The sequence below is a fragment of the Elephantulus edwardii genome, unplaced genomic scaffold (genome assembly GCF_000299155.1).
Source record: "Elephantulus edwardii isolate Elephantulus edwardi_28Jun2011 unplaced genomic scaffold, EleEdw1.0 scaffold00095, whole genome shotgun sequence".
NCBI lineage: Eukaryota > Metazoa > Chordata > Mammalia > Macroscelidea > Macroscelididae > Elephantulus > Elephantulus edwardii.
The window spans coordinates 9,062,137-9,090,003 of record NW_006399845.1 but is presented as its reverse complement, the minus strand read 5'-3'; the positions used below and the strand labels follow the sequence as shown (position 1 = coordinate 9,090,003).

Below are 27,867 nucleotides of genomic sequence, written 5' to 3'. Positions count from 1 at the left end.
GGGAGAATTCCCTGAAGGAAATGGAGTTATTATAGTACCTCTGGATAGATATGAGTATATAATCAGTGGACAAGTTATATTATGTTCTAGAAGGAATTCTTATTAGAAATTGAGATAGAGAATTATTAAATATGTAAGTAACTAGGTTAAGGATACAAAGAGCTCTAGAAAGATAAGCATTCTAAAATATAACTCACTCTTTAAAAAGTTTTCTAAAAGAAAATTATGATTTTATGAAGCTATCAGTCCCCTTAAAATGACAACATGTTACTACTCCCTAAAAGCAACCATCTCTAAACACTGGGCAAAAAAAAAACCAAAAAAAAAAACCAACCCAACAAAAACAAACGTCTATAAAGAACCAGCTCCAAAAAGACGCCCTGGTGTGGTGTCGTATTTAAAGTATTCAGTTGCTAGCTAAAAGGTTGGTGGTTTGAACCCACCACTCCGTGGGAGAAAGAAAGATAACAGTTGGCTTCTATAAAGATGTATAACCTTAGAAACCTTACAGAACAGCTCTACTCTCTCATACAGGGTTGTTATGAGGTGCAATTGACTCGATGGCAGTGGGGGATTTTTTGTTACATGTTTCTATAAACAACTAGCTGCTATGAGACAAGATCCTTTTGTAACAGCTACAACGTCCTGCAGTTTGATTTTACTGCTGCTTAGTCCTCCAAATGCATTTACTAACCACGAGAGGGCAGCATACGAAAACGTCTGTATATGAAAGCAACAATGGCGGCCTCTCTCTAACGCGACAACATCACTACTTCGTCACTAGCTAACGTAACAATGACACATCTAAAACAGAAGCGATCCATGTGCCATCTGGTGGTGAAAAGGAGAAGTGCATGCTACTACAGAAAATATATCAAATTCCTCCAGTTTAGAGGAAATTAAAGTTTATTTATCTTTATGTGATGATGTCTTCATATCTTAAATCTCTACCAGAAAGTCTTTTGTAGAAACTACATAAGCAACCTTCATGCAAAAAGTTTCAACATTCTGGTCTAGTTTATTCTATGTCCGCAAAACAAACTCTGGACGCCAGACTCCGAATACATAGAATAAGTATAGAAAAGACAAAAGCAAGGCAAAAGAGTACAATAATTTAAAAGCTGTTAAAACCAAAGAATAGTCTGAGATAATAATAGATAACATTAAATTAGACATAAAATTCTAGGGAAAAGAAGAAAGGATAGATAGAGTCATAGCATCTTCAGTTTCATCCCTCTCATTTCACAGCTAAGGAATGCACTGTTGTGTACAGCAGGGGCCGACCCATAGCTGACCCTCTGGTGGGTGTTCAGAGGCAGTTCATTCCACTAGAGGAGACTGCCCATCCTTCTCTCATTTAAGGCCTATAAAATGATAAAACGTCTTGGTGTAGCTTCAGAAATGCTCAGATTAAAATGAGATATCACCTGTCAAAATTATCTTAACTCTGGTGGTGGTAGAGGTGGTTGTGTACCATGAGTGGAAGGCAACTCAGCTGCACCTCCTGCGGATTTTCAGAGGCACTAAATCTCCTGAGAAGAGATTGCCCATCTTTCTCCTCAGGAGCGGCTGGCGGCTTCTGAATCATGTGCCTTTGGGTTGGCAGGGCAACTCTACCATTAAGCCACCAGAGCTCTATTACTAGCATAAGTGTATATTGGCATATCCATATAGAGAGTAATTTTACCAGAAATTTTTTTCAAAATTTATTGTACAAAAATACAAGTATGCAGAGATAAATGTAAAAGGATATTGTCCGTGGCATTGTTTTTAATATAAAAATGTGAAGTTAAATTCTCAGTGAGGAATTAATCGCAAACATCTGTATTTCACATGACAAATCAATTATTTATCATGAAGAATGAGGCAGATCAATAATTAATGACACCAAGATTTACATGTAATGGTAACTACATGTAAATGCAGTTACATGTGTGATGATCTCATATGTATAACGATCTACATGTACTGACATCAGTGGGGAACATAAATAAATATCATATGGGTGTGGCCGAGTGAAAAGGAGCTGCACTGCTAATCTGAAGGCATGAAGTTGGAACTCACCAGCTGCTCCATGGGAGAAAGATGGACAATCTCTTCCCATGGGATTTACTGCCTCTGAAAAACTGCTGGAGTGAACTACGAGTTGTTCCAACTCAACTTTATATAAATACAACCACCACCCCCTTTATGTTTGTATTATCTTGAATTTTTCTGTCCCTTAATCTTTCAGTAAAGTAAAATTTTATTAAAAAAATGTCATATTTTCTCACCTAGACTTTGGTAGAAAATTATTCCTTTACAAAAAGTAATGTATGATAGATGGTCAATGGTATCATTTTACTTGGATCCACAAGTAACACCCTTAGTACCAGCAGTCGAGAAATCAAAAGGCTTACTGCATTGGGAAAAGCTGATGTCAAGGACTTTCTAAAGTACCAAGGAGCAATGATGTCAGTTTGAAAACTAAGGTGCACTATGATTCAGGCCACGTGATCTTTTCTATTACCTGCTATACATCCTAGAGCTGGAAAAGAAATAAGAATGGCAGAAGAAGAATTGATGCCTCTGAGCTGTGATGTTGGAGAAGAATAAATATTCCACTGAATGGTCAAAGAACAAATGTATATATCTTGGAGAAAGTGCAACTAGAGTGCTCTTTAGGATGGCAAAGCTTCATTTCACATACGTTGAACATGTTGTTAGGAGGTGCTATTCCTTGGAAAAGGATGATATGTTTGGAAAGATGGAATGTCAATTAAATAGAGGAAGACTTTCAACAAGATGGATTGACACACATGATTGCAGCAACGTCCTCAAGTATGTCAAGAGATAATAAAGATGACACAAGGCATCTCAGGGTTCAGAATTGTTGTTCATAGGGTCACTGAGTAGTATTTGACTCGACAGCACCTACCAACAACAACAACAAAATAATATGGTATAAAAAAAGTATGGAAAAGACACATTAAGATGTTAACTATGGTCAGTCACTCCAGGGGATGGAATTGGGGAGATTTTTACTATATATTTTCAGTGTATTTGTCTAATTTGTTAAAATAAACTTTAGTCTAAGAACTAGTTTTAAGTAGGGCCATTCTTGGTCAGTTTAATGAAGAAAGAGGGAGAATGTGACTGATGTTCCAAGTTTACAGAAGTTGTCTTTAAAAATAAACATCAAAGCCTTAACTGACTATGGGGAAAGTGGTGTTGCAAGTGAGAGAAAAAGTGTAAAATAATCATCTAGGATAGTAGAAAACTGAAAGGACTATTGTTGTCAGGTGCCACTGACTACGAATCATGGTGATCCTATGAACAACAGATCTGCACCATACCCTATTCTGCGCCTGGGAGTGTTTAATATGATAGCTTGGCAGTAACAAGGGTAAGGCATCATCACAAACTTGAGGAAATCCAAGGGAGAGATAGTGAGGTAGATGGAAAAATAAGAGTTTGTTGTCGTGAAAACCAAATGAGGAAAAGTGTATCAGTGATAGGTATTTCTAGGCACTTACAGCCAGTTAGTTCCACAGCTACAGGTGTAGTGTCTTATAACTGGATTAACCAAGCCTCATCTAGTATGATGAAGAGAGAGAAGAAAGGGATGAATACAAACAAAACAGCAATTCTCAGACTGACTAAATGATCATGGAATTTGAAACAAGGAGAGTGAAGATGGTGAAGGGTAGTGAATAGTTTAGAGGTCCAGTGGGGCTGGCAGAATTGGGGCCAGGGTACTAGAGAGAGAGAGTTAAAAAGATAGGCAGTAGATAGTTTGAAATTGAGCAGGGTAGGGAGTAAATCATTAGAAGTGAAAAATCCAGGAATTACACGATCGTTAGAAGAGTTCAGGAGGCACACCAGAATTGTTTTCTCTGGCTTTGTCTACCTACTATGGTGAAATGACCAACCACTTTGTCATGGTGAAAGGCTGTCTGGTGGGGACCAAGCAGCAAGTGCTGATCCTCCACAATTCCTTGCTGGTGCAGACCAAATGCCGGACTCTGAAGAAGGTGATCTCAAGTTCATCAGCATCACCTCTAATTTCAGCTATGGCTACTTCCAGACGATGGAGGAGAATAAGGCCCACTTCATGGGACAACTTCAGAAAGGCTGCATTACCAGGGAGGAAGGTGCCTAATGTCAGGAAGAGACTGTACAGCTGGTGGGGTCACAACATAAGTTATTTTTCAGTGGGAGAAGAAAAACACCAAAAGAACTGTCTGTGTGCACAAGAATTGCTAAGAATAAAGATAGAAGTAGAATTACAAAGAGCACCCAGGAGTAAATACAGCTGAGAAATAAGGAGTAATTTGGGTGTTTTAGTAGCTATTAGTAGATACAATGTCATGAGATTGGAAATTGGGAGTTTTTCATAAAGAAAAAGGTAGAATGATCTGACAGTGACAATGAAAAGCAGAGAGGACATCTACCATCTCAAGGCCATCATAATCCAGAGCAGGTGTCATCACGTTGATTCCTATTCACGGAACAAGTACTACACTCCACAAGGTTTACAAGGCCTAGACTTGTAGAAGCAGATCACCCTGTCTTTCTTCCAAAGTGTCTGTGGATGGTTTCAAATCACCAAGATTCTGGCTAGTATTGCAACTGCTTAACTATTTGTGCCACCTCCAGACTCCTCTAGGTGCTCTTAGGGTGATGCTTATCGGAGAGGAAAAAAGCAACCACATACAAGAAAAGACCATGTCGTTGAGGGAAAGCCAGGCTTTTGTTAGAACAGTATGATGTTAAAGACAGACTGGAGATTTTTGCTGATAATGAACCTTGAATTCCACAGGACACAATGAATTCATTTTAGAAACTTAAGAGAGATGGGGGACAGAGACAGAAGAGAAGGTATACAGAATCTTATGAGGATTGGAGACCTTTGAGTCTGGGGCTTCCTCAGATGGAGGATATAGATGACAAAATGGTTATATATTTCAAGATAGATAATGATGACAAGGTTGGGGATGTTATCAGGGATATAAGAGTAGTCTTTTTTAAGAAGATAACAATACAACAACAAAACTTACAAGAAGGGATTTGAAGGAGAGGAGCTAATTTGATGTGTACAACCAGAGATGATAGTGGCATAGTTATGTTTTTAAATCACAAAAGAGCATAATCTGATATCATAAAATGTCCCAACTTGTACTAATTGCCTGACCTTATTTAAAATACAAAAGCAGCTAGTAATTTTTTTCTTTTTTTTTTCTATATTTTATTAATTTTCATAAACATTTACAGAGATTTTGGGTTTCCATTCATTCATTGTTGCACTATTCTCTCTACCCTCCTCCCAGTTTGTTCTTGTCCAAATGCCACAGTGCTTGTCAAAGCCAGTTCTGATTAATCTTCTTTGTCAGTGTGTCCTTTGCCATTCCCTATCACTCCTCCCTGAGAGAGACTTCACCCTGAAGCAGCTAGTAATTAAAAGGTAAGAATTCTAAGAAATGTTCACTTAAATAGTACTCCTATTCCTAATCTTACACTTTATAGAACTAAGGAATTGATGGAACAAAAAAATTTCACTTTGGCCAAAAGACTCACTGAACAAAGTTGACTATGCTGAGCTCTTACAAAATCTTTCTTCTAAATGTTAAATCTGCAAAAGTTGTAAAGACTCTACAGGATATTTGCTGTTGTTTGTCGCCAAGTCAGAATGGACCCACTGCTGACCCTCCAGTGGGTTTTCAGAGACAGTAAATTGCACGGGAGGAAATTGTCCATCCTCCTGGCACATTTATTTCCTAACAAAGATTCAACTGGGAGAGTGCCACCTAGTGGACAAAACAGGATCACAGGAAAAAAGAAAAAGGGTTTTTGGGGGCAAGAATGAATTACACACCGTTTACCCCCTAAATGAGGCCTTAACTAAAAGTTCTGTAGAAAGATAAACCGTTGTGAACAGTTCTCACTTTTGAGATAACAGTGCAAGTGTTTGAAACTGAACTCACATAGTTGAATCCTAATCAGAACGCTGTTTGCTTTGCTTTTATAAAAATTTTGGGTTTGGATCAAGACCCTGCGCTTTAGACAGAGTTCTTTCTATATGCCACCATTAGCCACTGAGAACCATTCTGCGTCATAGTACCCATAAAACACTTAATAATTAAGTGTAATTTAAAGTATGTAGGATTATCACTGCACACCTACTAGGGATGCTTAGTTTGGGATTGGACAAGTTGAAGGTTACTGGGAGAAGGAAGCAAGACTAAAAAAGCAAAGAGAGACTTTGCTTAGGACATTCAGTTATCATGCACGACACTGGTTCAAGAGGTGTTATTTTTTAATGAGATCACTTTCTCAATGAAACAAAGTAACAAGGAGAGCAGAGAGAAAAATCAGTTACCTTATAAATTAATTGTCTGAAACAACTAATGATAGGAATACACTAGAAGATGAGAGGAAAAAAGGTAACAGATTTCATGATCAAAGATTCCTTGCTGATCACAAAAAGAAAAGTAGGAAAAGGAAATAAAATATGAGAAGGTCTGACATAACTGTCTATCAGACCCAAATTCAAATTACTCCCTGGCATGCATAAACAAACAAACAAATAAATAAATTCCTTATTTAGAGGACACCAAGAATTCAGAAAGAAGAGACTAATCCTTAAAAGAAAAAAAGGGGGGGGTTATAAGAGAATTTGCACTGGAAATTTCAAGATCAGCCCCTCTCCCCCAGCTTTTTTCTTAGTAAAAAGTTACACATCTCCTTGAACCTTAAAGCAGCATTGGTTTGAAAGCTTTGATTATAGGAGGAAGCTAGAGAGCAGTAGTTAGATGTCAGCAGTAGTAGTAGATAGATGTTGCCATTAAGGCCTGCCTATTCCTAAAGGCAAACATGATATCCCAGTATAATAAAATATTGGGAGGGGGCACACAAAGGTTTATCTAACAAACAGGAAGAGTTCTACTTAGCAAGGGAGCATGGTGTTGTACCCCACAGAAAGTTAAGCTGCTAACTCAAAGGCTCTCTGGTAGTTTGAATCTATCAGTGGCTCCATTAGGGAAAGACTGGTAATCACCTCCTGTGTGAGTTACAGCCTTAGAAGCCCAATGGAAGGTTGGTCTGTTCCAACTCAATGACAATGAGCTGGGCTAAGCTGTGTTTAGCAAGCAAGGGAGGAAATAATGCAACATGATGAAAACCTGAGTAACTTCCTCATGAGGTCAAGCAAATACTGACCTGAAACAGCCTAAGCTGGACTTTTATCTATTACACTAGACACACTTTTATTTCTACAACTAGCTTAGTTTTGCTACAGTTGAATATACTGTAATTAGTATATGCTTCCTCTTTTCAATTTTAAGTATTCAATATTTACTCTCTCTAACGTACTGTTCTTTTCCCTATTGTCCTAGGAGTCATTGCCAGTCCAAGGATATTTGTGCTTGAATAAAAAAAAAGAAGTGTCTAATAAAGCCAGTAGGCTTCCTTTGTTCCAGCTTTTATCTGGGTCAAAGTTTTGTGAGGCTCTCAGGGGGGATGACATCCACTTCTGGGAACCAGAGGGCTAGTGCAGGAACTCTAGTCACAGAGCCTGATGTTTGTACCCTGTTTCCAGTACTTACTATATAGACTTTTTAAAGTTATTTAAATTAAGTCTCTATTTCTACATTTGGAAGATGAGGCTGTTTATAGAGTTGTTGTTATGTGCTGTTAAGTCGCTTGAGATTCACAGTGACCCTCTGTACAACAGTCCTGAATCCTGCTCTATCCTGAGCCAAAGCCATCATCTATGACACACCTACCCCCATTACCCCAGTCACTGAGTCAATTCATCTCACCATGGGCCTTCCTCTCTTGTGCTGTCCCTCCACCCTTCCAAGCAAGTTCCTCTTCAAGGAATAATTCCTCCTCGTAACATGCCCAAACTATGTCAAATGGAGCTTCGGAATCCTTGTCTCCAAAGAGCAGCCTGGTTTCACCTTCTCCAGAACAGACATGTTTGTTCTCCTATATATTCAATACTCTTCTCTAGCACCACAGCTCAAAGGCATCAATTCTCCTAGCATCTCTAGTCATTGTCTAGCTTTCTGATGCATAGCAAATAGTTGCAAAGACCATGGCCTGGATCAGGCACACCTTGGTCTCCAGGCTGACACTGTTGCTCTTCAGTGCTTAAGAGATGTCCCTGACGGAAAATTTCCCCAATTCAATTCTTCTTTTGATTTCCTGGCTGCTGGTACCAAGAGTGTTGATTGTGGAGCCAAGCAAACTAAAGCTATTCGCAGTCTCAACCTCTGTACCATCTATCATGATGCTGCCAGTTGGCCCAGTGGTAAGGATCTTTGTTTTCTTGATGTTGAGCTTCAATGCACATTAAAGGCTGCAGTGCTTGACTTTCTGTTGCAAGCGCTTCAGGTCTTCCTCAGTTTCAGCAAGCAGGGTTGTGTCATCTGCACAATGCAGATAGTTGATAAGTCTTCCTCCAATCCTGATGTCACATCCCTCTCACAGAGCCTTGCTTCCCAGATGATCTATTCCGTACATAGACTGAAAAGGTATGGAGAAAGGATGCATCCCTGGTATATACTTTTCCTGATTCTGAACCACGCAGTTGTTTCCTTGTACTGTTCTGACAACTGCCTCCTGGTCCAAGCATAGGTTTCACAATCAAGTGTTCTGGGATTTCCATTCTTCTCAGAGTTAGCCAGTTTGTTATGATCCACACAGTCAAATATCTTTGCACAGTTAATGAAACACTGATAGACACTCCTCTGCCAATGAGTAACTAATAATACAATTCTATCATCAATATTAAGAGTGTGAATGACAGAACTGGTAAAGGATACAGTCTATCTACATTAGTCAAGGGTTAAGGATATAAGGTCTTTTACAGAAACATTATGTTGCGGATGTTAAAAGCATTAAAAACAACCTTGTTGTCATACTGAGGAACTTTAACTCTGACATTTTAAGAGCTTAAAATTTCTTATGATTAGAAACCTAAACTCTGAGAAGTCCAAAGTCTTTTTACTAAAATATTCTTTTTGGGATGGCTCATGAGGAAGAAGGGTCCCCTGAGGACAGTATATACTAAAATTTGTTATATGATTACCAAGAGAAGCTTAAGACCACATCGGGAAAGGCAGAGACAACTCAGTTACAATGTTATACAGGGCACTGGGGCTGTATGCAGCATTTTCATTCTCTATTTGATGCCCATGCATAAAGACAGCCAAGCAGCTATTCTATTTCTAACACAAATACTGTAAAACAAGTCCCAGTGCTGAAGAGCAATGATATCAGTCTAGAGACTAAGGTGCACTCAACTCAGGCCTTGGTCTACGCAATTACTTGCTATGCATCAGAGAGTTGGGATAAGGAAGACAGAGGAATCATCGATGCCTTTGATTTGGGATGCTGGAGAAGAGTATTGAACATACCATGGACTGCCAAGAGAACAATAAGGTCTATGCTAAAGAGGGTGAAACCAAGTTGCTCCCTGGAGGCAAGGATTTTGGAACTCCATCTGATATACTTTGGGCATATTATCAAGAGAGACCAGTCCTTGGAGAAGGAGATCATGCTCAGAGGGTGGAAGAACAGTATAGAAGAGAAAAACCCTGGATGAGATGGATTGACACAGTAATGTGGTAATGGGAGGTAGGTAGTTAAGACACAGACTGGCTCCGGATAGAGCAGGGCTCAGAGCTATCGTGCATAGGATCATTAAGAACCGCAGGTGTCTTGATGGAACATAACAAAAAAAATATTCTGATAATTATTGAATCATCATAGATTTGCAGAATAGCTTAAGAAGAAAGCAAGCTGGAAAACGTGCAAGGAAGGCGGAGGGGAAAATGGTGAATCAGACAATTATGAAGCCAATAAAACAATGACTATCCAAAGAAATGATCTTTTTATCTACACCAATGGAATTAGATGAGTGCTATGCACTTAATTTTAAAATAATACTAGTTTTCAGTAAAAAAAAAAAAAGAAAAGATCTTTTTAAAAAGGAATTTTTTTCCCTCCACTGGGAAATATTAAAAAACGTATACAGGCATACTGTATATTGTAGGTTTGGTTTTTGACCACTGCAATACAGTGAGCAGTGTGATAAAACAAGTCACCTGAATTTTTGTTTCTTAGTACATATAAAAGTTAAATTTACACTCTGCTGTGTGTGGTCTACTGTAGTGTGTTACATGGTGCACTGCTAACCAAAAAGGCCGGCAGTTTAAATCCACCAGCTGCTCAACTGGAAAAAAATGGGCAGTCTTCTCTCATAAAGCTTAATAGCTTTGGAAACCCAATGGAAGGTCACTCTAAGTCAGAATAAACACAACGGCCTCAATGGCAGTGGGCTGGGTTTGGTCGTCTATTAGGTGCAACAGCACTATAAAAACATTTGGGACTATTCGGAGAACTACCAAAAAAAACGACAGAGGTGTGGGAGGGGTGGGCAGGGAGAAAAAGGCAACAATGAATGAATGGAAATCCAAAGTCTCTGTAAACGTTCATTAAAATTAATAATAAAAAATATAATACAAAACAAAAAAACAACAGAGAACTTGAAATGAAGTGAGTACATGCTGTTGGAAATATGGTGCTAGGAGAGTGCTCAATGCAGGGTTGGTTAAATCTTCTATTTATAAGAAAATCCAAAACAATACACAGTATCTGCAAAGCATAATAAAACAAGGTATGATTGTATAGCTACAATATGGTTGACAAGAAGTAGGACTATTGTGCTGTGTTTGAGTGCTACTGACAAATGCTGAAGATGGATAAACATTAAGGACTTGGAACTAATAGAGGGGGGACGACTCTCCTAAGAATTTCTTGAAACCTTTAAGAATTAAGATTCCTGGAAAACTGGGAACGCTTCAGTAACTTTTTTTTTTTAATTTTTTTTATTTTACTATTTTTGTGTGAGTGTACCATCAAATCAGATCTGACTGGTACAGGAGGAGATTGTCCCTCCTTCCCCGGCAGAGCATTTGGTGGATTTGAACTGTGTGCCTCTGGGATTGTAGTTGCAGCTCCTTACCACTAGGCCACCAGAGCTCCCCCACTTCAGTAACTTTTAAGAACACCTTCTCAAGTGCTCACAGAGAAATTAAGAAAGTGTGACAATCTAACATCTAAAAGGCCTAACAAATGGAGAAGGAGGGGCAATCTCCTCCTGTACCAGTCAGATCTGATTTGATGGTACACGTAAAAATAAAATAAAATAAAAATTTAAAATAAATAAATAAATAAAAGGCCTAACAAAAACTAAAGATTCTGAAAATCCAGCTAGAATTTCCCTTGACCAGAATAGAACAAATGTATTTGTGATAATTTCCAATTTTTCTAATCACTTGCTTTGCATCTGAGAGCTGGACAATGAATAAGGATGACAGAAGAATTGATGTCTTTGAGCTGACTAGTATTGGAGAAGAGCACTGAATATCCCATGGACTACCAAAAGAACAAACAAGATTGTCTTGGAGAAAGTGCAGCCAGAACGCTTCCTGGAGACAAAGATGATGAAGCTTCACCTCACATACTTCAGGCATGTTGCTAGGAGAGGCTATTCCTTAGAAAGGGACAGGATGCACAGAGAGAAAAGGGATGGCGAAGGAGAGGAAGACCCTCATTCAGGTAGACTGACATGGTGACTGCCACAATGGGCTTTTTTTTTAATAGGAAACATGCCTGTTTTATTAAAAACATACCATTTTTAATTTAGCCATTAAAAATGTTATGCTCTTACATGAAAATGTAATAAATTCTAAATAAACTTCTATGCTTTAAATTTTTTAAATATCAGTCAAAAAATTTCTTTTAGTCAATTTTGGAATGTGCACATGCTAAGTTTGGGCCTGAGAGTTTTCTGATTTGCAATCATTTTTGTAGATTGACTGGTTAAAACACAGAGGGCTTTAATGTGTCAGGAAGGGTGAAGATGGTGCAGGATGGGACAAGGTTCTGATCTGTTGTTCATGGATCATTATGGGTTGTACTCAACTTGACAGCACCTAACACCACCTCCACCACTTGTGATAATGATTATGATATGAATATCAACAATGCTACTAAACGAAATTGATTAATTTATACTTACTCTTTTCAAAGTAAGATATGGAGATTATTAAAAATAAAGATAGAAAGAAAAGCTCTTTCTGCCTCCAGCTGCCGCAGCAAGAGAACCTACTGCCATGTTTGCCCATCTGCAATGGATGCTCGTGTGTTAACCGCTGCAGCTTCTTGATCAAGAGGAACAAGCTGACCTTCAGCACTGAGCCCAATAACCTCAAAGCCAGAAAATCCTTCCACTACAACAGGCTGATCCACCGCAAAACTGTGGGGATAGAGCTGGTCCTCCCAACAACCAGGGGGTTGTGGTGGTGGTGAAGCAGAGGTCAGGCCAGAGGAACCAAGCTACCTCCTACGTGTGGATCACCATTCACAAGAACGCCCCGGCCGCACTCAGCAGCATCAGCCACATGATCCGCGAGAACAAGTGCCGGCCTGACCTGTCCATGGCCACCATGCACAGGGTCCGTGCCATCCTGCACAGCAAGAAGCCCGTGATGGTGAAGAGGAAGCCTACGCGCCCACCAAGAGCTCCTGGGCACCTGCCCCCCAGCAACAAAGACAGGTCATCTCCACAAAAAAAAAAGTCAAAGCTGCTCAGAAGTTAATCTTTAATGAGTAAAAAAGCATTTTCTTGCGTAACCTCTTAGAGAACTCGGGCTTGATATTACAAATGGTCAGATTAAGTCTTGTTAGGTATTTTAAAAAATATTATGGACCAATTCATGTGAATATAATTGCAAGGAAGACTACAGACTTGCAGAACCCTCAGCTATATCAATAGGAATACAAATATACAGGATAAACAGAGGACAAGGGTAAGAGAGGGAGAAAAGGGTTCCATCTGTGTACATATATACACATGCACTTTTAGAATGCAGAGCCACACAATGAGAAACATACTTAAATCAGAAGCCAAAAGAAGGACAAATTCTGTAATCTCACAGGTTAGGAAGTCATTTGACTTAATTTTTATTGCTAACTAGGCTTTCATGTTTTTGTTGTTGATTACCATCAAGTCAAGCATGCCTCATAGTGAGCAACCCTATGAACAAAAGACCTGAAGCCTTACTATAACTATAGTTTCTCAAAGCTCAGTTTCCAGAGGTATAGAATAGTATAAATTGGCACCTTCACAGAGTATTTTAACTGGACTCTAGCTAAGAAAGTGACAATTCTCTGAGGGAAAAGGCCATTTTGCCATAAATGCTAAAGAAACAAAGCAATACTGAGCAATGTGATTTTACCCTCACTCCATTTCTAAGAGCTACCAGAGGCATCTAGCAATCTACTAGGCTTCTAAATGGAACAAAGTGACACAAATCACTTGGTGCAAGTGGGGGGTGAGGGGTGGGGGAAGAAGGTCTTCAACAATGCTAATTTACGGGGATGCTGGTTACACTTAATTTCTGTTATTAAAAAAACCTTCAAAGAAAACAGAAATGCAAAAAAAAAAAGAGAGAGAGAGCGAGAGATGGAGATAGAATATCTTTAGATACATGACAAGATCATTCAAATGTAGGTACCCCTTAGGGGAAATAAACACAAGTGGCTTTCAAAAGGCCACTAGAAAAAGGAAGTGATGAAAGGGCACACAAAAGATGAGTCTTCTAAAACAAAGAAGAACATAACAAGGTGAATGAAAAATAAAAGTTTAGGTAACAAAAATGGACCAGGAATCAAGACACCAGATCTGGTCTATGACAGGGCAAGCTCATACAGCTCCTAGTCTGTAAATCCTGTCTATCCCATGAGGTGGCTAGGTCAAACCTGTAAAATACATCACAAACGTGACATCATTACTTAAGCTGTCTCTCACTTAATGTTCAAGGAAAGAATGAGTCCAGGGTCATTTCAACTTAAACTAACTTTCCTCTGTATTAGTTAACACTAGATTGATTGGTCCTTCTGGGCTCCAGAAAGTCAAACAAAACCTAGCAAAGAGAAATAAATCCCAATATCTGCTCTCATTTTTCTGATGAGAAATTTCTTTACATGTGTTTCATCCTTTACTTTAACATTGAGACTTCTGTATTCTTACCTTTGGAAGCTGTAAGAGCGAAGGGCCAGCCAGAAAGGAGAGAGCATCAAATGTTGGAGAAAATGGAAGAAAGAAACAAACAAAATCACACACTGGTTTTCTGTAGTCAGCCACTCAACCACTTGACCTGTAAAGAGTCTGTTCAACCTTTATTAAGCACCCAAGCCTGGAGCTGGCACCTGAAGGCAGTATCAGAACCCAGCTGATAGAATAATGTAAATAGGTGCAACTGAATTTCTGTCACTTCAGTCTTACATCTTTATGTGTTCTATCAATACAAAATACCTAGTCCCAGGTATCTCTCCCAACCCCATTCATTATCCCAGGGTATGAAAACATTTTCTTTTATACCAGCAGGAAAACTCATTTATCTTCTACCCAACAATCCCTTTCTGCCCTTACATAGAGAAGGGAAGGCAATGGGAAACCCACTTATGACAAAGGATATTCTAAGCCCTAAACTTGACCCTTTCACAAAAGAGGAAGGTACTCACTCTTGGTCTGGGCAGAGAAGGTAAGGGTGAGTTTGGCAAAGAGTTCATTGTTCTCAAAACGATCTTCCTTCACCTTGGTCCAGAAGCATTCCTTGGAGAGGTCCTCTGCCACAAACTGTGGACAAGGGCACATTGTTAAAAATTACTAAACAGCTCTGTACTTTCCAAAAGCTGAAGAGAGGTGTCTGGCTAGATTTAGCACTAACCTGAGACACACAGAATACCTGTGCTCTTCATGGTTAAGATCAAATGATATGTTTGCTTTCTTAAGAATTAGATTCAGTAATGTTCCATAAGAAAAGGTATGGAGACAGGACACATCCTTGGCATATGCCCTTCCCAATTTTGAGCCATGCAGTGTTCCCTTGCTCTGTTCTGATGACTGCCTCCTGGTCCAAATATAGGTTTCACATTAGCACAATCAAGTGTTCTGGGATTCCCATTCTTCTCAGAGTCAGCCACAGTTTGTTATGGTCCACACAGTCAAACGCCTTTGCACAATCAATGAAGCACAGATAGACATTCCTCTGGTACTCCCTGCTTTCAGCCAAGATCCATTTAACATTAGCTACAATATCCCTAGTACCACGACTCCTTCTAAACCCAGACTGGACTTCTGGCAGTTCTCTGCTGATGTGCTGTTCCAGTCGTTTTTGGATAATGTTCAGCAGAATCTTGCTTGAATGTAAGATCAACGATAGGCTGGGCTCTATACGGAGAAATGCGGCATCAAGGTTGGTGGAAGATCAATCAACAATCTGCGTTATGCAGATGACACAACCCTGCTTGCTGAAACTGAGGAGGACTTGAAGCGCTTGCTGCAAAGGGTCAAGGACTGCAGCCTTCAATATGGATTAAGGCTCAATGTCAAGAAGACCAAGATTCTCACCACTGGACTAATTGGCAGCATCAGGATGGATGGTGAAGAGATTGAGATTGTTCAGAGATTTAGTCTACTTGGCTCCACAATCAAAACTCTTGGCACCAGCAGCCAGAAAATTAAAAGACGCATTGTGATGGGAAAGTCTGCTGTTAGGGACCTCTCTAAAGTACTGAAGAGCAACGATGTCTCTCTGGAGACTAACGTGCATCTGATACAGGCCATGGTCTTTGCAATCACTTGTTATGCGTCAGAGAGTTGGACAATGACTAAGAAGGATAGAAGGAGAATTGATGCCTTTGAGCTTTGGTGTTGGAGAAGAGTATTGAGGGTACCATGAACTGCCAGGAAAACAGATTCATCCTAGAGAGGGTTAAACCGAGATGCCCCTTGGAGGCAAGGATTCTGAGGCTTCATCTGACATACTTTGGTCATGTAAGGAGAGACCGGTCCTTGGAGGGTGGAGGGCAGGTGCAGGAGGGGAAGGCCCTCTGGGAGATGGATTGATTTGTTGACTGGGGTAATTGGGATGAGTGTGTCGGAGACAATGAGATTGGCACAGGACAGAACAGAGTTTAGGACTGTTGTACATAGGGTCGCTATGAGTCGCAAGCAACTCAATGGCACATAACAACAACAACAACAGTGTTCCATATCCTATATCTAACTCTAAATTCTATAGTTTCAGAAGCATTGTGGCCTACCCACCGCCCCCCCAATCCTCTCTTCTGTTACATACCATAGAACTGGAACTGATTCACAGCTGATCCTCCAATGGGTTTTCATAAGCAGTAAATCACACGGGAGGAGACTACCCTTTTTCCTCCCATGGAGCAACTGATGGATTTGAGCCTTTTGTTTACCAGCACAGTTCCTTACCACTAAGTCACTGGAGCGACCTGGTTGTTGCTTTGTGCCACTGAGCTGACTAATTTATAAAGACCCTATGAACAATAATAGCTCTGAACTCTGCTCTATACTGAGCCAATCTCATTGCCTCCAACACACTTACCTCATTACTCCAGTTATTGTTTCAATCCATCTCATGCAGGGTCTCCCTCGCCTGTGTTTTCCCTCCACCCTTCCAAGGACCGGTCTCTCCTTACATGACCAAAGTATGTCCCTCCTGGCAATATGCTGAAAGTATGTCAGACAGAGCTTCAAAAGTCTTGCCTCCAAGGAACAACCTGATTTCACCCTCTCCAGGACAACCTGTTTGTTCTCTGAACAGTCCATGGTCTGTTCAATGCTCTTCAGCACCACAACTCAAAGGAATAAATTCTTCCTTAATCATTGTCCACCTTTCTGCTGCATAGCAAGTTAACTGCAAAGACTGTATATAGGCTGGATCAGGTGCACCTAAGTCTCCAGGACTCTGGAGAGGTTTCTGACAGCAGATTTTCCCAATGCAATTTGTCTTTTGAATCCTGACTGCCAGTGCCAAGAGTGTTGACTATGGACTCAAGCAAGCTGTAGATGTTAACCACTTCAATCTTTTTTCCATCCATCATGGTGCTGCCAATTGGTCCAGGGGTATCTTTGTCTTCTTGATATTGAGCTTCAGTCCATATTGAAGACTACAGTCCTTGACCTTCTGCAGCAAATGCTTTAAATCCTCTTCAGTTTTAGCAAGTAATATTGTGTCATCTGCATAACATAGGTTGTTGATGAGTCTTCCTCCAATCCTGATGCCACATTCCTCCTCATAGAGCCCAGCCTCCCAAATGATCTGTGCCACATATAGATTGAAAAGGTATGGAGATAGGTTGTATCCCTAACACATTCTTCTTCTGATTTTGAACCATGTAGTGTTTCCCTGCTCTGTTCTGATCACTGCTTCCTGGTCCAAGTATAGGTTTCACAGGAGCATGGTCAAGTGTTCTGGGATTCCCATTCTCAATGTCAGCCACAATTTGTTGTGATCCACGCAGTCAAATGCTTTTGCATAGTTAATGAAACACATCCAGACTAACTCACAGAGATCCTGTGTACAACAGAATTAAATACTGTCTGGTTCTGCACAACCTTCACAATGGCTGTTATGCTGAAGCCCACTGTGTGCCAATCTATCTTGTCTTCTTTTTTCTACTGGTTCTCCATTATATTAAGTATGATGTTCCCCTTCAGGGACTGGCACCTCTTGATAACATGCTGAAAACAAGTGTTCATAATTGAACAACTTTGCATAGTCAACAAAACACAACACTTCTCTGATACTCTCTGCTTTCAGCTAAGATTCATCTGACAACAGCAATTATACACCTCTCTTCCTTTGTTTTTTTAAAATCCATCTTGAATTTCTGGCAATTGCCTACTGATGTATCATTCCTGCTGGTTTTTATTAATCTTCAGCAAGATTTTACTTGCATTGTGGTATTACTGATATTTTTCAGTAACTTCTGTATTTTGGTGGATTACCAGTACTGGTATGAGGACAACATGGATCTTTTCCAGTTGGCTCTCTTCTAAATTCCTTTGCATGAGTTAGCACATCCAATACTGCATATTTTTGGAAACACTCATATTCCATCAATTCCAAGAATCTGTTTATTATAATGGCTTGAGTACAGCTTGGACTTCCTTAGTACAACTGGTTCTTGGTCATATGCTACTTCCTAAAATGAGTACCAAACAATTCTTTTTGATCTGATGACTCTATGCATTCTTTTTATTTTCTTTTGATACTTTCTTTGTCATTTAATGATTTTCTGTTTTCCTGATGTATGATATCCTCCCATAATTCTTTAGTCACTGTTGTTGTTAGGTGCCATGGAGTCAAGTACGACTCATAGGAACCGTATGAACAAAAGATCTGAACCTAGCCCATTCCTGCACCATCCTCATACTTTCTGACACACAAGAGCCCATTCCAGAAGTTACCTTGTCAATCTACCTGGTTGAGGGTCTTCCTCTCCTTCACCAATCCTCTACCCTTCCCAACATCATGTTCCTCTCGAAGGAATAACACCTCCTAACAATATGTCCAAAGTATGTGAGGTAAGGCCTCATCATTCTTGCCTCCAAAGGGCACTCCAGCTGCACCCTCTCCATAAATGTAGTCAGTCTGACTCCTATGTAGCCCATCGGATGAAATCCACATGTAAAGTCATCTTTTAGAAAAGGTATTTGCAGGGAGCTCTGGTGGCCTAGTGGCAAGAAGCTGCAACTACAATCCCAGAGGTGCATGGTTCAAATCCACCAGATGCTCTGCCGGGGAAGGAGGGGCAATCTCCTCCTGTACCAGTCAGATCTGATTTGATGGTACACGCACACAAAAATAATTAAAAAAAAAATTTTTAAAAAAGAAAAGGTATTTGCACTGAACTTCAGTCACTATGTGTTCAATATATGAGGTTTATTCTTGAGTTGATCTCTTAATTCAGATGGAATATAAACAAAGTCAAGTTTTGGCTCTAGGACTTGTTTTCATTTTCTTCAGCTTCAATTTGAGCTTACTTACAATGAATAAGCATGACAAAAGAACTGATGCCTTTGAGTTGTGGTACTGGACAAGAATATTGAACATACCATGGACTATCAAGAAAACAAACAGGTCTAACCAAGGTGCTCTCTGGAGGCAAGGACTTTGAAGTTCTGTCTCACATACCTTGAGCATATGTCCAGGAGGGACCAATCCTGAGAGAAGGATATCATGCTTAGAAGGGTGGAGGGACAACACAGGAGAGGAAGGAAGACTCCAGATGAGACAGATTGACATATTGACTGGGGCAAGAGGGGCAGGTGTGTTAGAGCCAGTGAGATTGGCTCAGGATAGGGCAGGGTTCAGAGATATTGTGCATAAAGTTGTTATGAGTCAGTCACAAGAGACTTAACAGCATATAACAACAACATAAACAATCAGCAGTCTGTTCCAGATGGCCACTGGCTTTGTTCTGACAGATGACATTGAGCTTCTTCAATATATCTTTCTACAGATGTATTGATTTGATTTCTGTGTCTTTCTCTCAGGGACATCCATGTGTATAGCTGCCATTTATGTGGGGTTTTTTTGTGGTTTTTTAAAAAAGTATTTGCACTGCAACCCCAGAGGTATGCGGTTCGAATCCACCAGATGCTCTGCTGGAGAAGGAGGAGCAATCTCCTCCTGTACCAGTCAGATCCGATTTAATGGTATACACATAAAAAATAATAAAAATTTAAAAAAATAAATAAAAAAGTATTTGCAATGAATAAGCAGTTCATAAAAAAAATGCTATCATGCAATTTACAGCCTTGTTTCTATTGTCCATATTGTCCAACAATCAATTCTCCTTCATTCTTGATTTTTGCATTTCAATAGCTAGTTATTATTAATACATCTTGATTTCATGTTTGATCCATTTCAGATTGTACAAGTTGGGAGAAATTCATCAATTTCTTCATCTTTGGATTTAGTGGTTGTTGCATAAATTTGCATACAATGAGACTTTCCTATATGCAGTTACGGAAGTCATCCTATGACTGACTAAATTATACTTTAGGAGAGATCTTGAATCATTCTTTTTTGATGATGAATATGATGCTATTCCCTCTTCAACATTCATCACTGTTGTTGCTGTTAGGTGCTGTCAAGTCAACGACAACACATAGAAACCCTATGCACAATAGAGGTGAACCTTGCCCTATTCTGTACCACCCTCTGGATCTCTGTCATGCTCAAGTCCATTGTGATAGTAACTGTGTAAATCTATCTTTTTGAGGGGATTCCTCTTTTTCTCCGACCTTTCATCTTTTGTTATGCATATAACACAACCTTGTTTGCAAAAAAGTGAAGAAAACTTAAAGCTCTTACACTATAGGAGGTCAAAGACTATAGCCTTCAATATGGGTTACACTTCAACATCAAGAAAACAAAAATCATCACCACTAGAAGAACAGGCTTTACTGTGAGAGATGGAGAAAAGACTGAAGTTGTTAATGACTTAATGTTACTTGAATCCATAATCACTATCTATGGTACCAGCAGTCAAGAAATCAAAAGACATGATACATTGGGAAAAATCTGTTGTCAAGAACTTCTCAAAAGTACTTAAGAGCAAGGATGTCAGTTTAAAGACTAAAGTGCACTTAGATCTAAGCCATGGTCTTCTAAATTACTTTCTATGCATCTGAAAATTGGACAATAAACAAAGAAGACTAGTGAAAAAAATCAATGCCTTTGATTTGTCATGCTTGCAAAGAGTATTGGATATAACAAGGACTGCCAAAAGAACATATAAATCTATCTTAAAGCACGTATAACCAGAGTGCTGCTTAGAGGCAAGGATGGTGAAACTTTGTTTCACTTCCTTTGGGCATATTCTTATGAGGAACCCACCAAGTCAAAGTGGCCAATGCCAGTATGTTGCAGCTCACTCACCAATGCCTAAGATCTGTATGTGTTCCATTTAAATTCTGACAACTTCCAATTCATGTATAAAACCACAAAGTAGGAAACTAAAAGTGGATTTTTTGAGACTTAATGATATAATGAAAATAAACTCACCTTGGACCAGTTTGGCCTTCGGAGCTGCACTTCTGGCTTATAAAGTTTCTTTGGGGTTAATCCAAATGGCAGAACTGGGGCAGCAGGAACTCCAAATCCAAAGGGAGGAGGTGGAGGCATACCCATTCCAGGTGGAGGTGGGGGAATGCCAGGACCCCCAGGAAAAGGAGGAGGTGGAGGTATTCCAGAACCAAAAGGAAGAGGAGGAGGAGGAGGAGGAGGCATCCCTGATGTTCCAGGTAAAGGTGGAGGGGGTGGGACCATGCTAGCACCCCCAGGCAGTGGGGGAGGTGGGGGAATGACAGCAGCTCCAGGTAAAGGAGGAGGTGGAGGAATAACACCAGCTCCAGGTAATGGAGGTGGTGGGGGAATAATACCAGCTCCAGGTAAAGGAGGGGGTGGGGGAATAACACTATCTCCAGGTAAAGGAGGGGGTGGGGGAGGAGTTGATCGAGAAGAAATGGCACTACCTTCAGGAGGAGAAAGAGGTGCAGGGGAGGAAACAGTGCCAGAGGTACCAGGTAAAGGAGGGGCAGAGGGAATATTAGCAGTGCTGGACACAGCTGCAGCAGAGAGAGAAGCCATTTCTTTCTTGGCATCTTCCAGTTCCTTTGACAGCTTGGTAATCTACAGAAGGAGACATCAAAGTGAACAAATCTCACTTCATCTCAGGAACTATTGCTCAAAGAACCAAAGAAAAGACTTGATCCAAACCTTTCATTTTATGCATGAAAGGACTAAGAGGTGTCACAGATATCAGATGACTCATTTAACGTAATACTGCTATCTAATGGCAAATCTAAAACTAGAATTCAGACCTTTATGTCATTGAAAAGGCAATTTCAACCTTTACATCAGCCTTTGCCATTTCTTAAAAAAAATATAAAACCCAAGCAAATCAAATGTTTTAGTTATATAGTCAATATATGTGCTAACAAGCAATTATGTAATGATATAAACATAATTATATTTCTATAATGATAAATAAACATAAGTGGTCATTATGTGGTTGTTATGCATGATACTGTTACTGCGTACTGTGGAGTCGGAACAGACTCAGCCGACCCCCCAGCATGCTTTCCTGCAGAGGCAGTAAATCCCAAGAGCGCACACTGTCCATCTTCATCTCTTGGAGCTGCTGATTTGCTTTAATAGCATGCCTTTGGGTGGGCAGTGCAACTCCATATCACTAAGCCACCAGAGCTCCCTATCATTTAAATACTGATAACTGCAGTGTGTGTGTTTAGATGAGTATTAATCTGCCCAGCGATGATGAAAATAAACCAAAATTAGCAGATTTAAGAAAAGTTTATTTTCTTTTTACTCCTAAATTTATTAGAGAACTATTTACAAGTCAATGGCACTTAACAAACATTATTTTTATTTTTGAGAAGGTACAGCAATTGATTAATTTTACTCTGTTTTTCTTTATTGTCTAAATTTTACATCATATTAACTCCAAAAGAAAAAAAAAATAAATAGCAAATGATATGGAACACTATGCACTATCTAAGGGAGCTTTGGAGGGCCAGCAGTAAAAAGCTGTGTTGTGATCCGAAAGGCATGTGGTTCAAATCCACCAGCTGTTCTGCAGGAGAAGGATGGGCAGTCTCCTCACATGTGATTTATTGCCTCTGAAAACTCACTGGAGGGTCAGCTATGGGTTGGCCCCGACTCGAGGGCAAACAGCAGCACCACACAATCTATTAGTAGCTGAAGGTTCCCTCTGAGTGAAATCACTGTCTCCTGCTCCAGATATGCTCATACTAATGCACTCAGCCTCCCCAATTCACTTTACCTTTCCTGTAAGCTGAGCCACTTCTGCTTCCAGGCTCTGCTTCTCTGTGGCAATGTGCTGTTTTTCAGTATCCAATGCTTCTTTCTCTCCTTGAAGGTCCTGGAGTTTCTGCTCAAAGTCACTTTCCATCTTTTTCATTTCCACCTGGAGCTCATGTCGGGCTGTTAACTCTGAGTCCAGCTAAAGGAGAAAGGAATTAGAATCCTAATAAAGTCTCCAGCTCATAGAAAAAGGATATCTTAATCTCTGTAATTTACTGGTTTATGCTAATACTTGATTTATAGAGCTCACTAACCAATACCTCAGGTAATGCCTGAGGACAAAAAGCACCAGGATTTTGACACTAAAATCAAGGTAAAAGGGAAAATGGACAATTTCCATGGTCTTCCTACCTTTGGAATTATTAAAAAACTTAAGATTGTAAAAAGACATTTAAACAGGACAGCTATGGTGGTAAGGTTTCAATGGTTTTTTGGATCAAGAACCTTCCAGCTACAATAATAGTCCTTAACAACTAAAGAGAAAAAAAGAAACAAAATGTAGCCTTATTCAAGTTCCCACTAAGAGGCCTGACAAAGTGCCAAGCAATCCTGAGAGAACCATCACTATGACTTGTCTTTCCTTGCCAAACAGGGGTTCAAGAACTCTGCAAGTCAGTCCTTAGCTCTTCATGATCAGAGTCACATCACCTCCTTTATGGGCAAACTATGTTGGGAAAGTTTTGGTCCTATAACAACGGTTATGTGCTGAAGGCACTCAAACTATGACAGGTTATAAATGTCTCACATGTCAGAAATATCATCCTCCTAAAAAAGAGATACCCTAAATCAACACTTTTGATACCTCATTCATACCTTTTTTTCAAGCTCTGTAGCTTTGGCTTCAGATTTCTCCACCTTTGTTTTATCAATCATTTGGTCTGAAAAGAATAATAATTAATATAGCTCCCAAATCTGTTGTTGTTATGAATCTCAATTGTGCCCCACCCCCCAAATAAAAAAAATTTTAATCCCTATATCTGTGGTCATAATCCATCTGACAATAAGTTGTCTTTATTATGTTAATGCAACAGGACTAATGAAGGATTGTCATCTTAAATCAATTTCTTCTGAGATATGAAAGAGATTAAACAAGCAAGCTAGAAGCAGAGATGGCAGAAAAGATGTCAAGTCACATGAAGATCATTCAGGAGCAGCAGCTCAGGAAAAACTAGGACCTTCCTCCAGAACTGATAGAGAAAGCCTTCCCCTTTAGCTAGTACCATAAACTGACACTTCTAGCTCCCTAAATTGTGAGAAAATACATTTGTTAAAGTCACTCAATTGCAGTCTTTCTGTTACAGCATTACTAGATAACTAAGATAGCTGTCTTCTCTTTTTTAGCTCAGTCTTTCAATACAATCAAAGTTCAGTCTTTTGTCTTTCTCATTATTTTCATTATCCTTAATGTTCTGTAGGAGACAAAGAAATAAAAATGAAATTAAATAGATAAATTATATATATATATGCTGAGTAGTAAGGCTACCATACTGGGTGGCATGAAGAATATCTTCATGGACTATCTCTTATATCAGAAGAGTCACAGATAATAGCTAAAGCTCCTTCATAATGTGATATTTATGTAGAAATAAACTAAAGGAAAAAGAAAGAAAAAATAAATTAAAAAAAGAAACTAAAGGTCTTTATATTCCTAACACAGACATAATTATGACCTTGGAAAGGTCAAAAGAAAAAGGTTTGGTGAAAAGTGAAGATACTGAAAAATCTATCTTAGCACCAAAAGAAAGCTATAAGCTGAAAGACAGAGGCAGTTTTTTTGAGAAGTCAGATGAAAGAGCATGCTTAAAAAAAAAAGAGCATGCTTACCAATCAAGCCTTCAATATCAATCTGGAGGTGCCGACACTTGAAGTCAGGATCAGCCCCATTCTTGTGCAGAACTATCTGGGAAATACATTCTTCAATCAACTTATAGTACTGTGGTCTACAGAAGAAACAAGAGAGGGTTATCAAAGGAAAACTAAAAAGAAGTACTTAGGGTCAAGAAAAATACTATTTGATAAGAGAGAGAGGACGGTAAGTGTTCTCAAAATTATCTTTTCATAACTTTAATTTAAGTATTAGTGCCTTGCTAGGAAACTGTCCCCATCCATAGCATCTATTTCAAATAATAAAAATAATTCCTGCCATTTGCCTCCTAATGCCTTTCTTTCTCATCCAAAACTTTGGTTCAGTCTTCCTAGTTATGGATAAATGTTACAGCTGAGCCTCAGTATTGAAGCAACCACAGGGAATTTGATTGTCATCTGCCTCCATTATCATCTTGAAGAAAAGGAAGGGTATCTCACCTCATACGCTTTCTAATTTTTCCCACAGGGATACTTTTTAGCTGGATTAAAGGAAGAGTTGACTATTCTTCTAATCTAATTTTTCATCCTTGTCTTTTCCCCTTTACAGAAAATTAAAAAAATGTTGCTCTCTTCATCTAGGCTCCAATTCAAAACTTAGTAAGTATTCCATCTTACCTGGCTTCATAGTCATTCCTGACCAAGAGCAGGTGCTGCAGTATAGACAGAAAAAGTGGCTCTGCCTTTGAATCCTTCACTGTGTTTAAGAGAATCTGGAATACGTCACTGAAGTCAGTGGGAAAAGCTAAGGAAAGTAAATACTTCGGAACTATTTTGACAAGTGGCTTACAAAACTCTTGAAGCTAGAAAAAAAGAGCAAAACGCTGTTTCTATCCTAACAATTGTTCCTCCTACAGTTAGATGGGTGGTAGACAGATAGAAGATTCCTAGTACTTGGCTTGAAGATCAACCTGTATGTTGATGTTATTGTTAAATGCCATCAAGTCAAGTACAACTCATAGCAACTCTATGAACAGATATGAACTCTATCTTGTGCCATCTGTATCATCCTTAACCCCTTTCAGTCCATTGCAGCAGACACTATCAACTTATCTTACTGAGGGTCTTCCTCTCATTCCCTCCACTTTTCCAAGCATGATGTCCTCTTGTCCAAAATATGTGAAACGAAATTTCACCATCTTTGTCTCCAAGGGACATTCTGGTTACACTTTTGCCAAGATGTACCTGATATTTTGGCAGTCCATGGGATATTCAGCACTCTTCTCCATCACCACAACTCTAAAGCAGAGATTCTTCTCCTGTCATCCTTATTCACTGTCTAGGTCTCAGATGCATAGCAGGTGACTGGAAAGACCGTGGCTTCAATCAGACACAGATTACTTAGTCTTTAAACTGGTATCCTTGCTCTTCAAGACTTTGGAGACATCTCTGACAGTAGACTTTCCCAATGCTATGTTGTTGTTGTTCTTTTGTACCTTTGGAAACAACCCGCAGCTGACCCTCCAGCCGGTTTTCAAAGGCAATAATCACACAGAAGATTGTTCAACCTTCTGCAAAGCAGCCGATAGATTTGAACCAAGTGCCTTTAGGATCATAGTGCAGTTTGTTGTTTTTTTTTAACATTCGGTCATCAGGGTCCCCATTTTCTGTACTGGCTAAATCTACTTTTTACATTTATTTTTAGCCATTTCTGTCCTTTCTATATACTGTTATTAATGTGCTCTCTCAAGTCGGAATTGAACCATAGCTGACCCTCCAGCAGGTTTTGAGAGGCAGTTTAATTGCATGGGAGAGTGCCCATCTTTCTCTCATGGAGCAGTTGATGTGGATTTTAACTGCATGCCTTTGGGATTGCAGCGCAGTCCTTACCACGAGGCCACCAGAGCTCCCTTTCCGTATATTTAAGTACATACAGACCTACATGTACATTATATATTTCAAATTGCCCAAACCCCATTTTAAAAGAATACTCAGCTTACTGCCGTTGAGTCAGAACTGACTCCCGCCTAAGCCTCCAGCAGGTTTCCAAGGCTCTAAATTCAACTGGAGAAGATAGTCCATCTTTCCAGAGAGCTGCTGATGGACTGAACTACCAGAGAGAGATTGTCCAATGGACTAAGTCACTAGAGCTACCTCATCCTCTCTCTTACTGCAGTCTGTTTGGAACTTAATCACAGCTGATCCTCTAGGGGGATTTTCTGAGGCTGTAAATCACAAGCAAGGACACTCTCCAGCTTTCTCCTGAGGCATCATGGATTCAATCACCTGAGATGTGCCGACTTTGGGTTAGCTGGGCAAGCTTCTACGGACTATGTGACAAAAATTCCTTTTTTGAAAGAAAAGTGAGTGTAAATTATATTAATGTCATTCCCAAAGGGTCTTTTTCCCCCCCCTTCTATCACAAGTATTCAAGTGTGTTGAGCCCTGTGGATCTTCCAAATGAACTACTGGGATATCCGTACCCCTGAGCAGAGCACAGGCCTTAAAGAAACAAGATGTCTAGGCCAGAAAGACCTTCAGAGTTTTCCAGGGCCTGCCCCACTAAGATCTGTAGAGGTGCTATACATTTCCCGATCTCCTGACTGCTGGTGCCAAGGGTGCTGACTGTGGATCCAAGTAAGATGAAATCACTGATAATTTCAATCTTTTCTTCATCTATCATGATGTTGCCTATTGGTCCAGTGGTCAAGATTTTTGTTTACGTGCTGTTAAGATGTAAGCCATACTGAATCCTTGATCCTCTCCAACACGTGCATCAGGTCCTCCTCACTTTCAGTTAACAAGGCTGTGTTATTTGCCTCACAGTGATTGTTGACAAGCCTCTTCCAATCCTGATGCCACACTCATCTTCATAAAGTTCAGTTTACTGAATTATTTGCTCAGCATACAGAATGAATATGGAGAGAAGATACAACCCTGATGCACACCTTTCCTGGTTTTAAACCATGCAGTGTTTCCTTGTTCTGTTTAGACAAGTTTCTTACTCTAGGTATTAATGTTATATAAGCATTTAGGTGCCCTGGAATTCCCATTATTCTCAATGTTAGGCATAGTTGGTCATAATCCACACAGTCAAATGTCTTTGCATAGTCAATAAAACACAGGTGGTTGTTGTTGTTGTTATGTGTCGTCGAGTCGTTTGCGATTCATAGCGACCCTATGTACAACAGCCCTAAACCTTGCTCTATCCTGTGCCAATCGCACTGCCTCTGACACACCCATCCCGATTACCCCAGTCACTGAATCAATCCATCTCATAGAG

At 39.7% G+C, this 27,867-nt stretch overlaps 1 protein-coding gene across 2 annotated transcripts in view; it reads right to left on the bottom strand.

Moving 5' to 3' along the window:
• Window positions 1–27,867, bottom strand: part of DIAPH1 (diaphanous-related formin 1) — a 173,711-nt gene that overhangs the window by 64,812 nt on the left and 81,032 nt on the right. For both annotated transcript variants that reach the window (XM_006891133.1, XM_006891132.1), the window contains 7 exons: window positions 25,263–25,379; window positions 24,606–24,721; window positions 23,595–23,659; window positions 22,741–22,920; window positions 20,943–21,569; window positions 14,578–14,692; window positions 14,084–14,092 (listed from right to left, as the gene is read on the bottom strand). In XM_006891133.1, coding sequence (XP_006891195.1) covers window positions 14,084–14,092; window positions 14,578–14,692; window positions 20,943–21,569; window positions 22,741–22,920; window positions 23,595–23,659; window positions 24,606–24,721; window positions 25,263–25,379 — 1,229 coding nt within the window. The remainder of the gene's footprint in view (window positions 1–14,083; window positions 14,093–14,577; window positions 14,693–20,942; window positions 21,570–22,740; window positions 22,921–23,594; window positions 23,660–24,605; window positions 24,722–25,262; window positions 25,380–27,867) is intronic.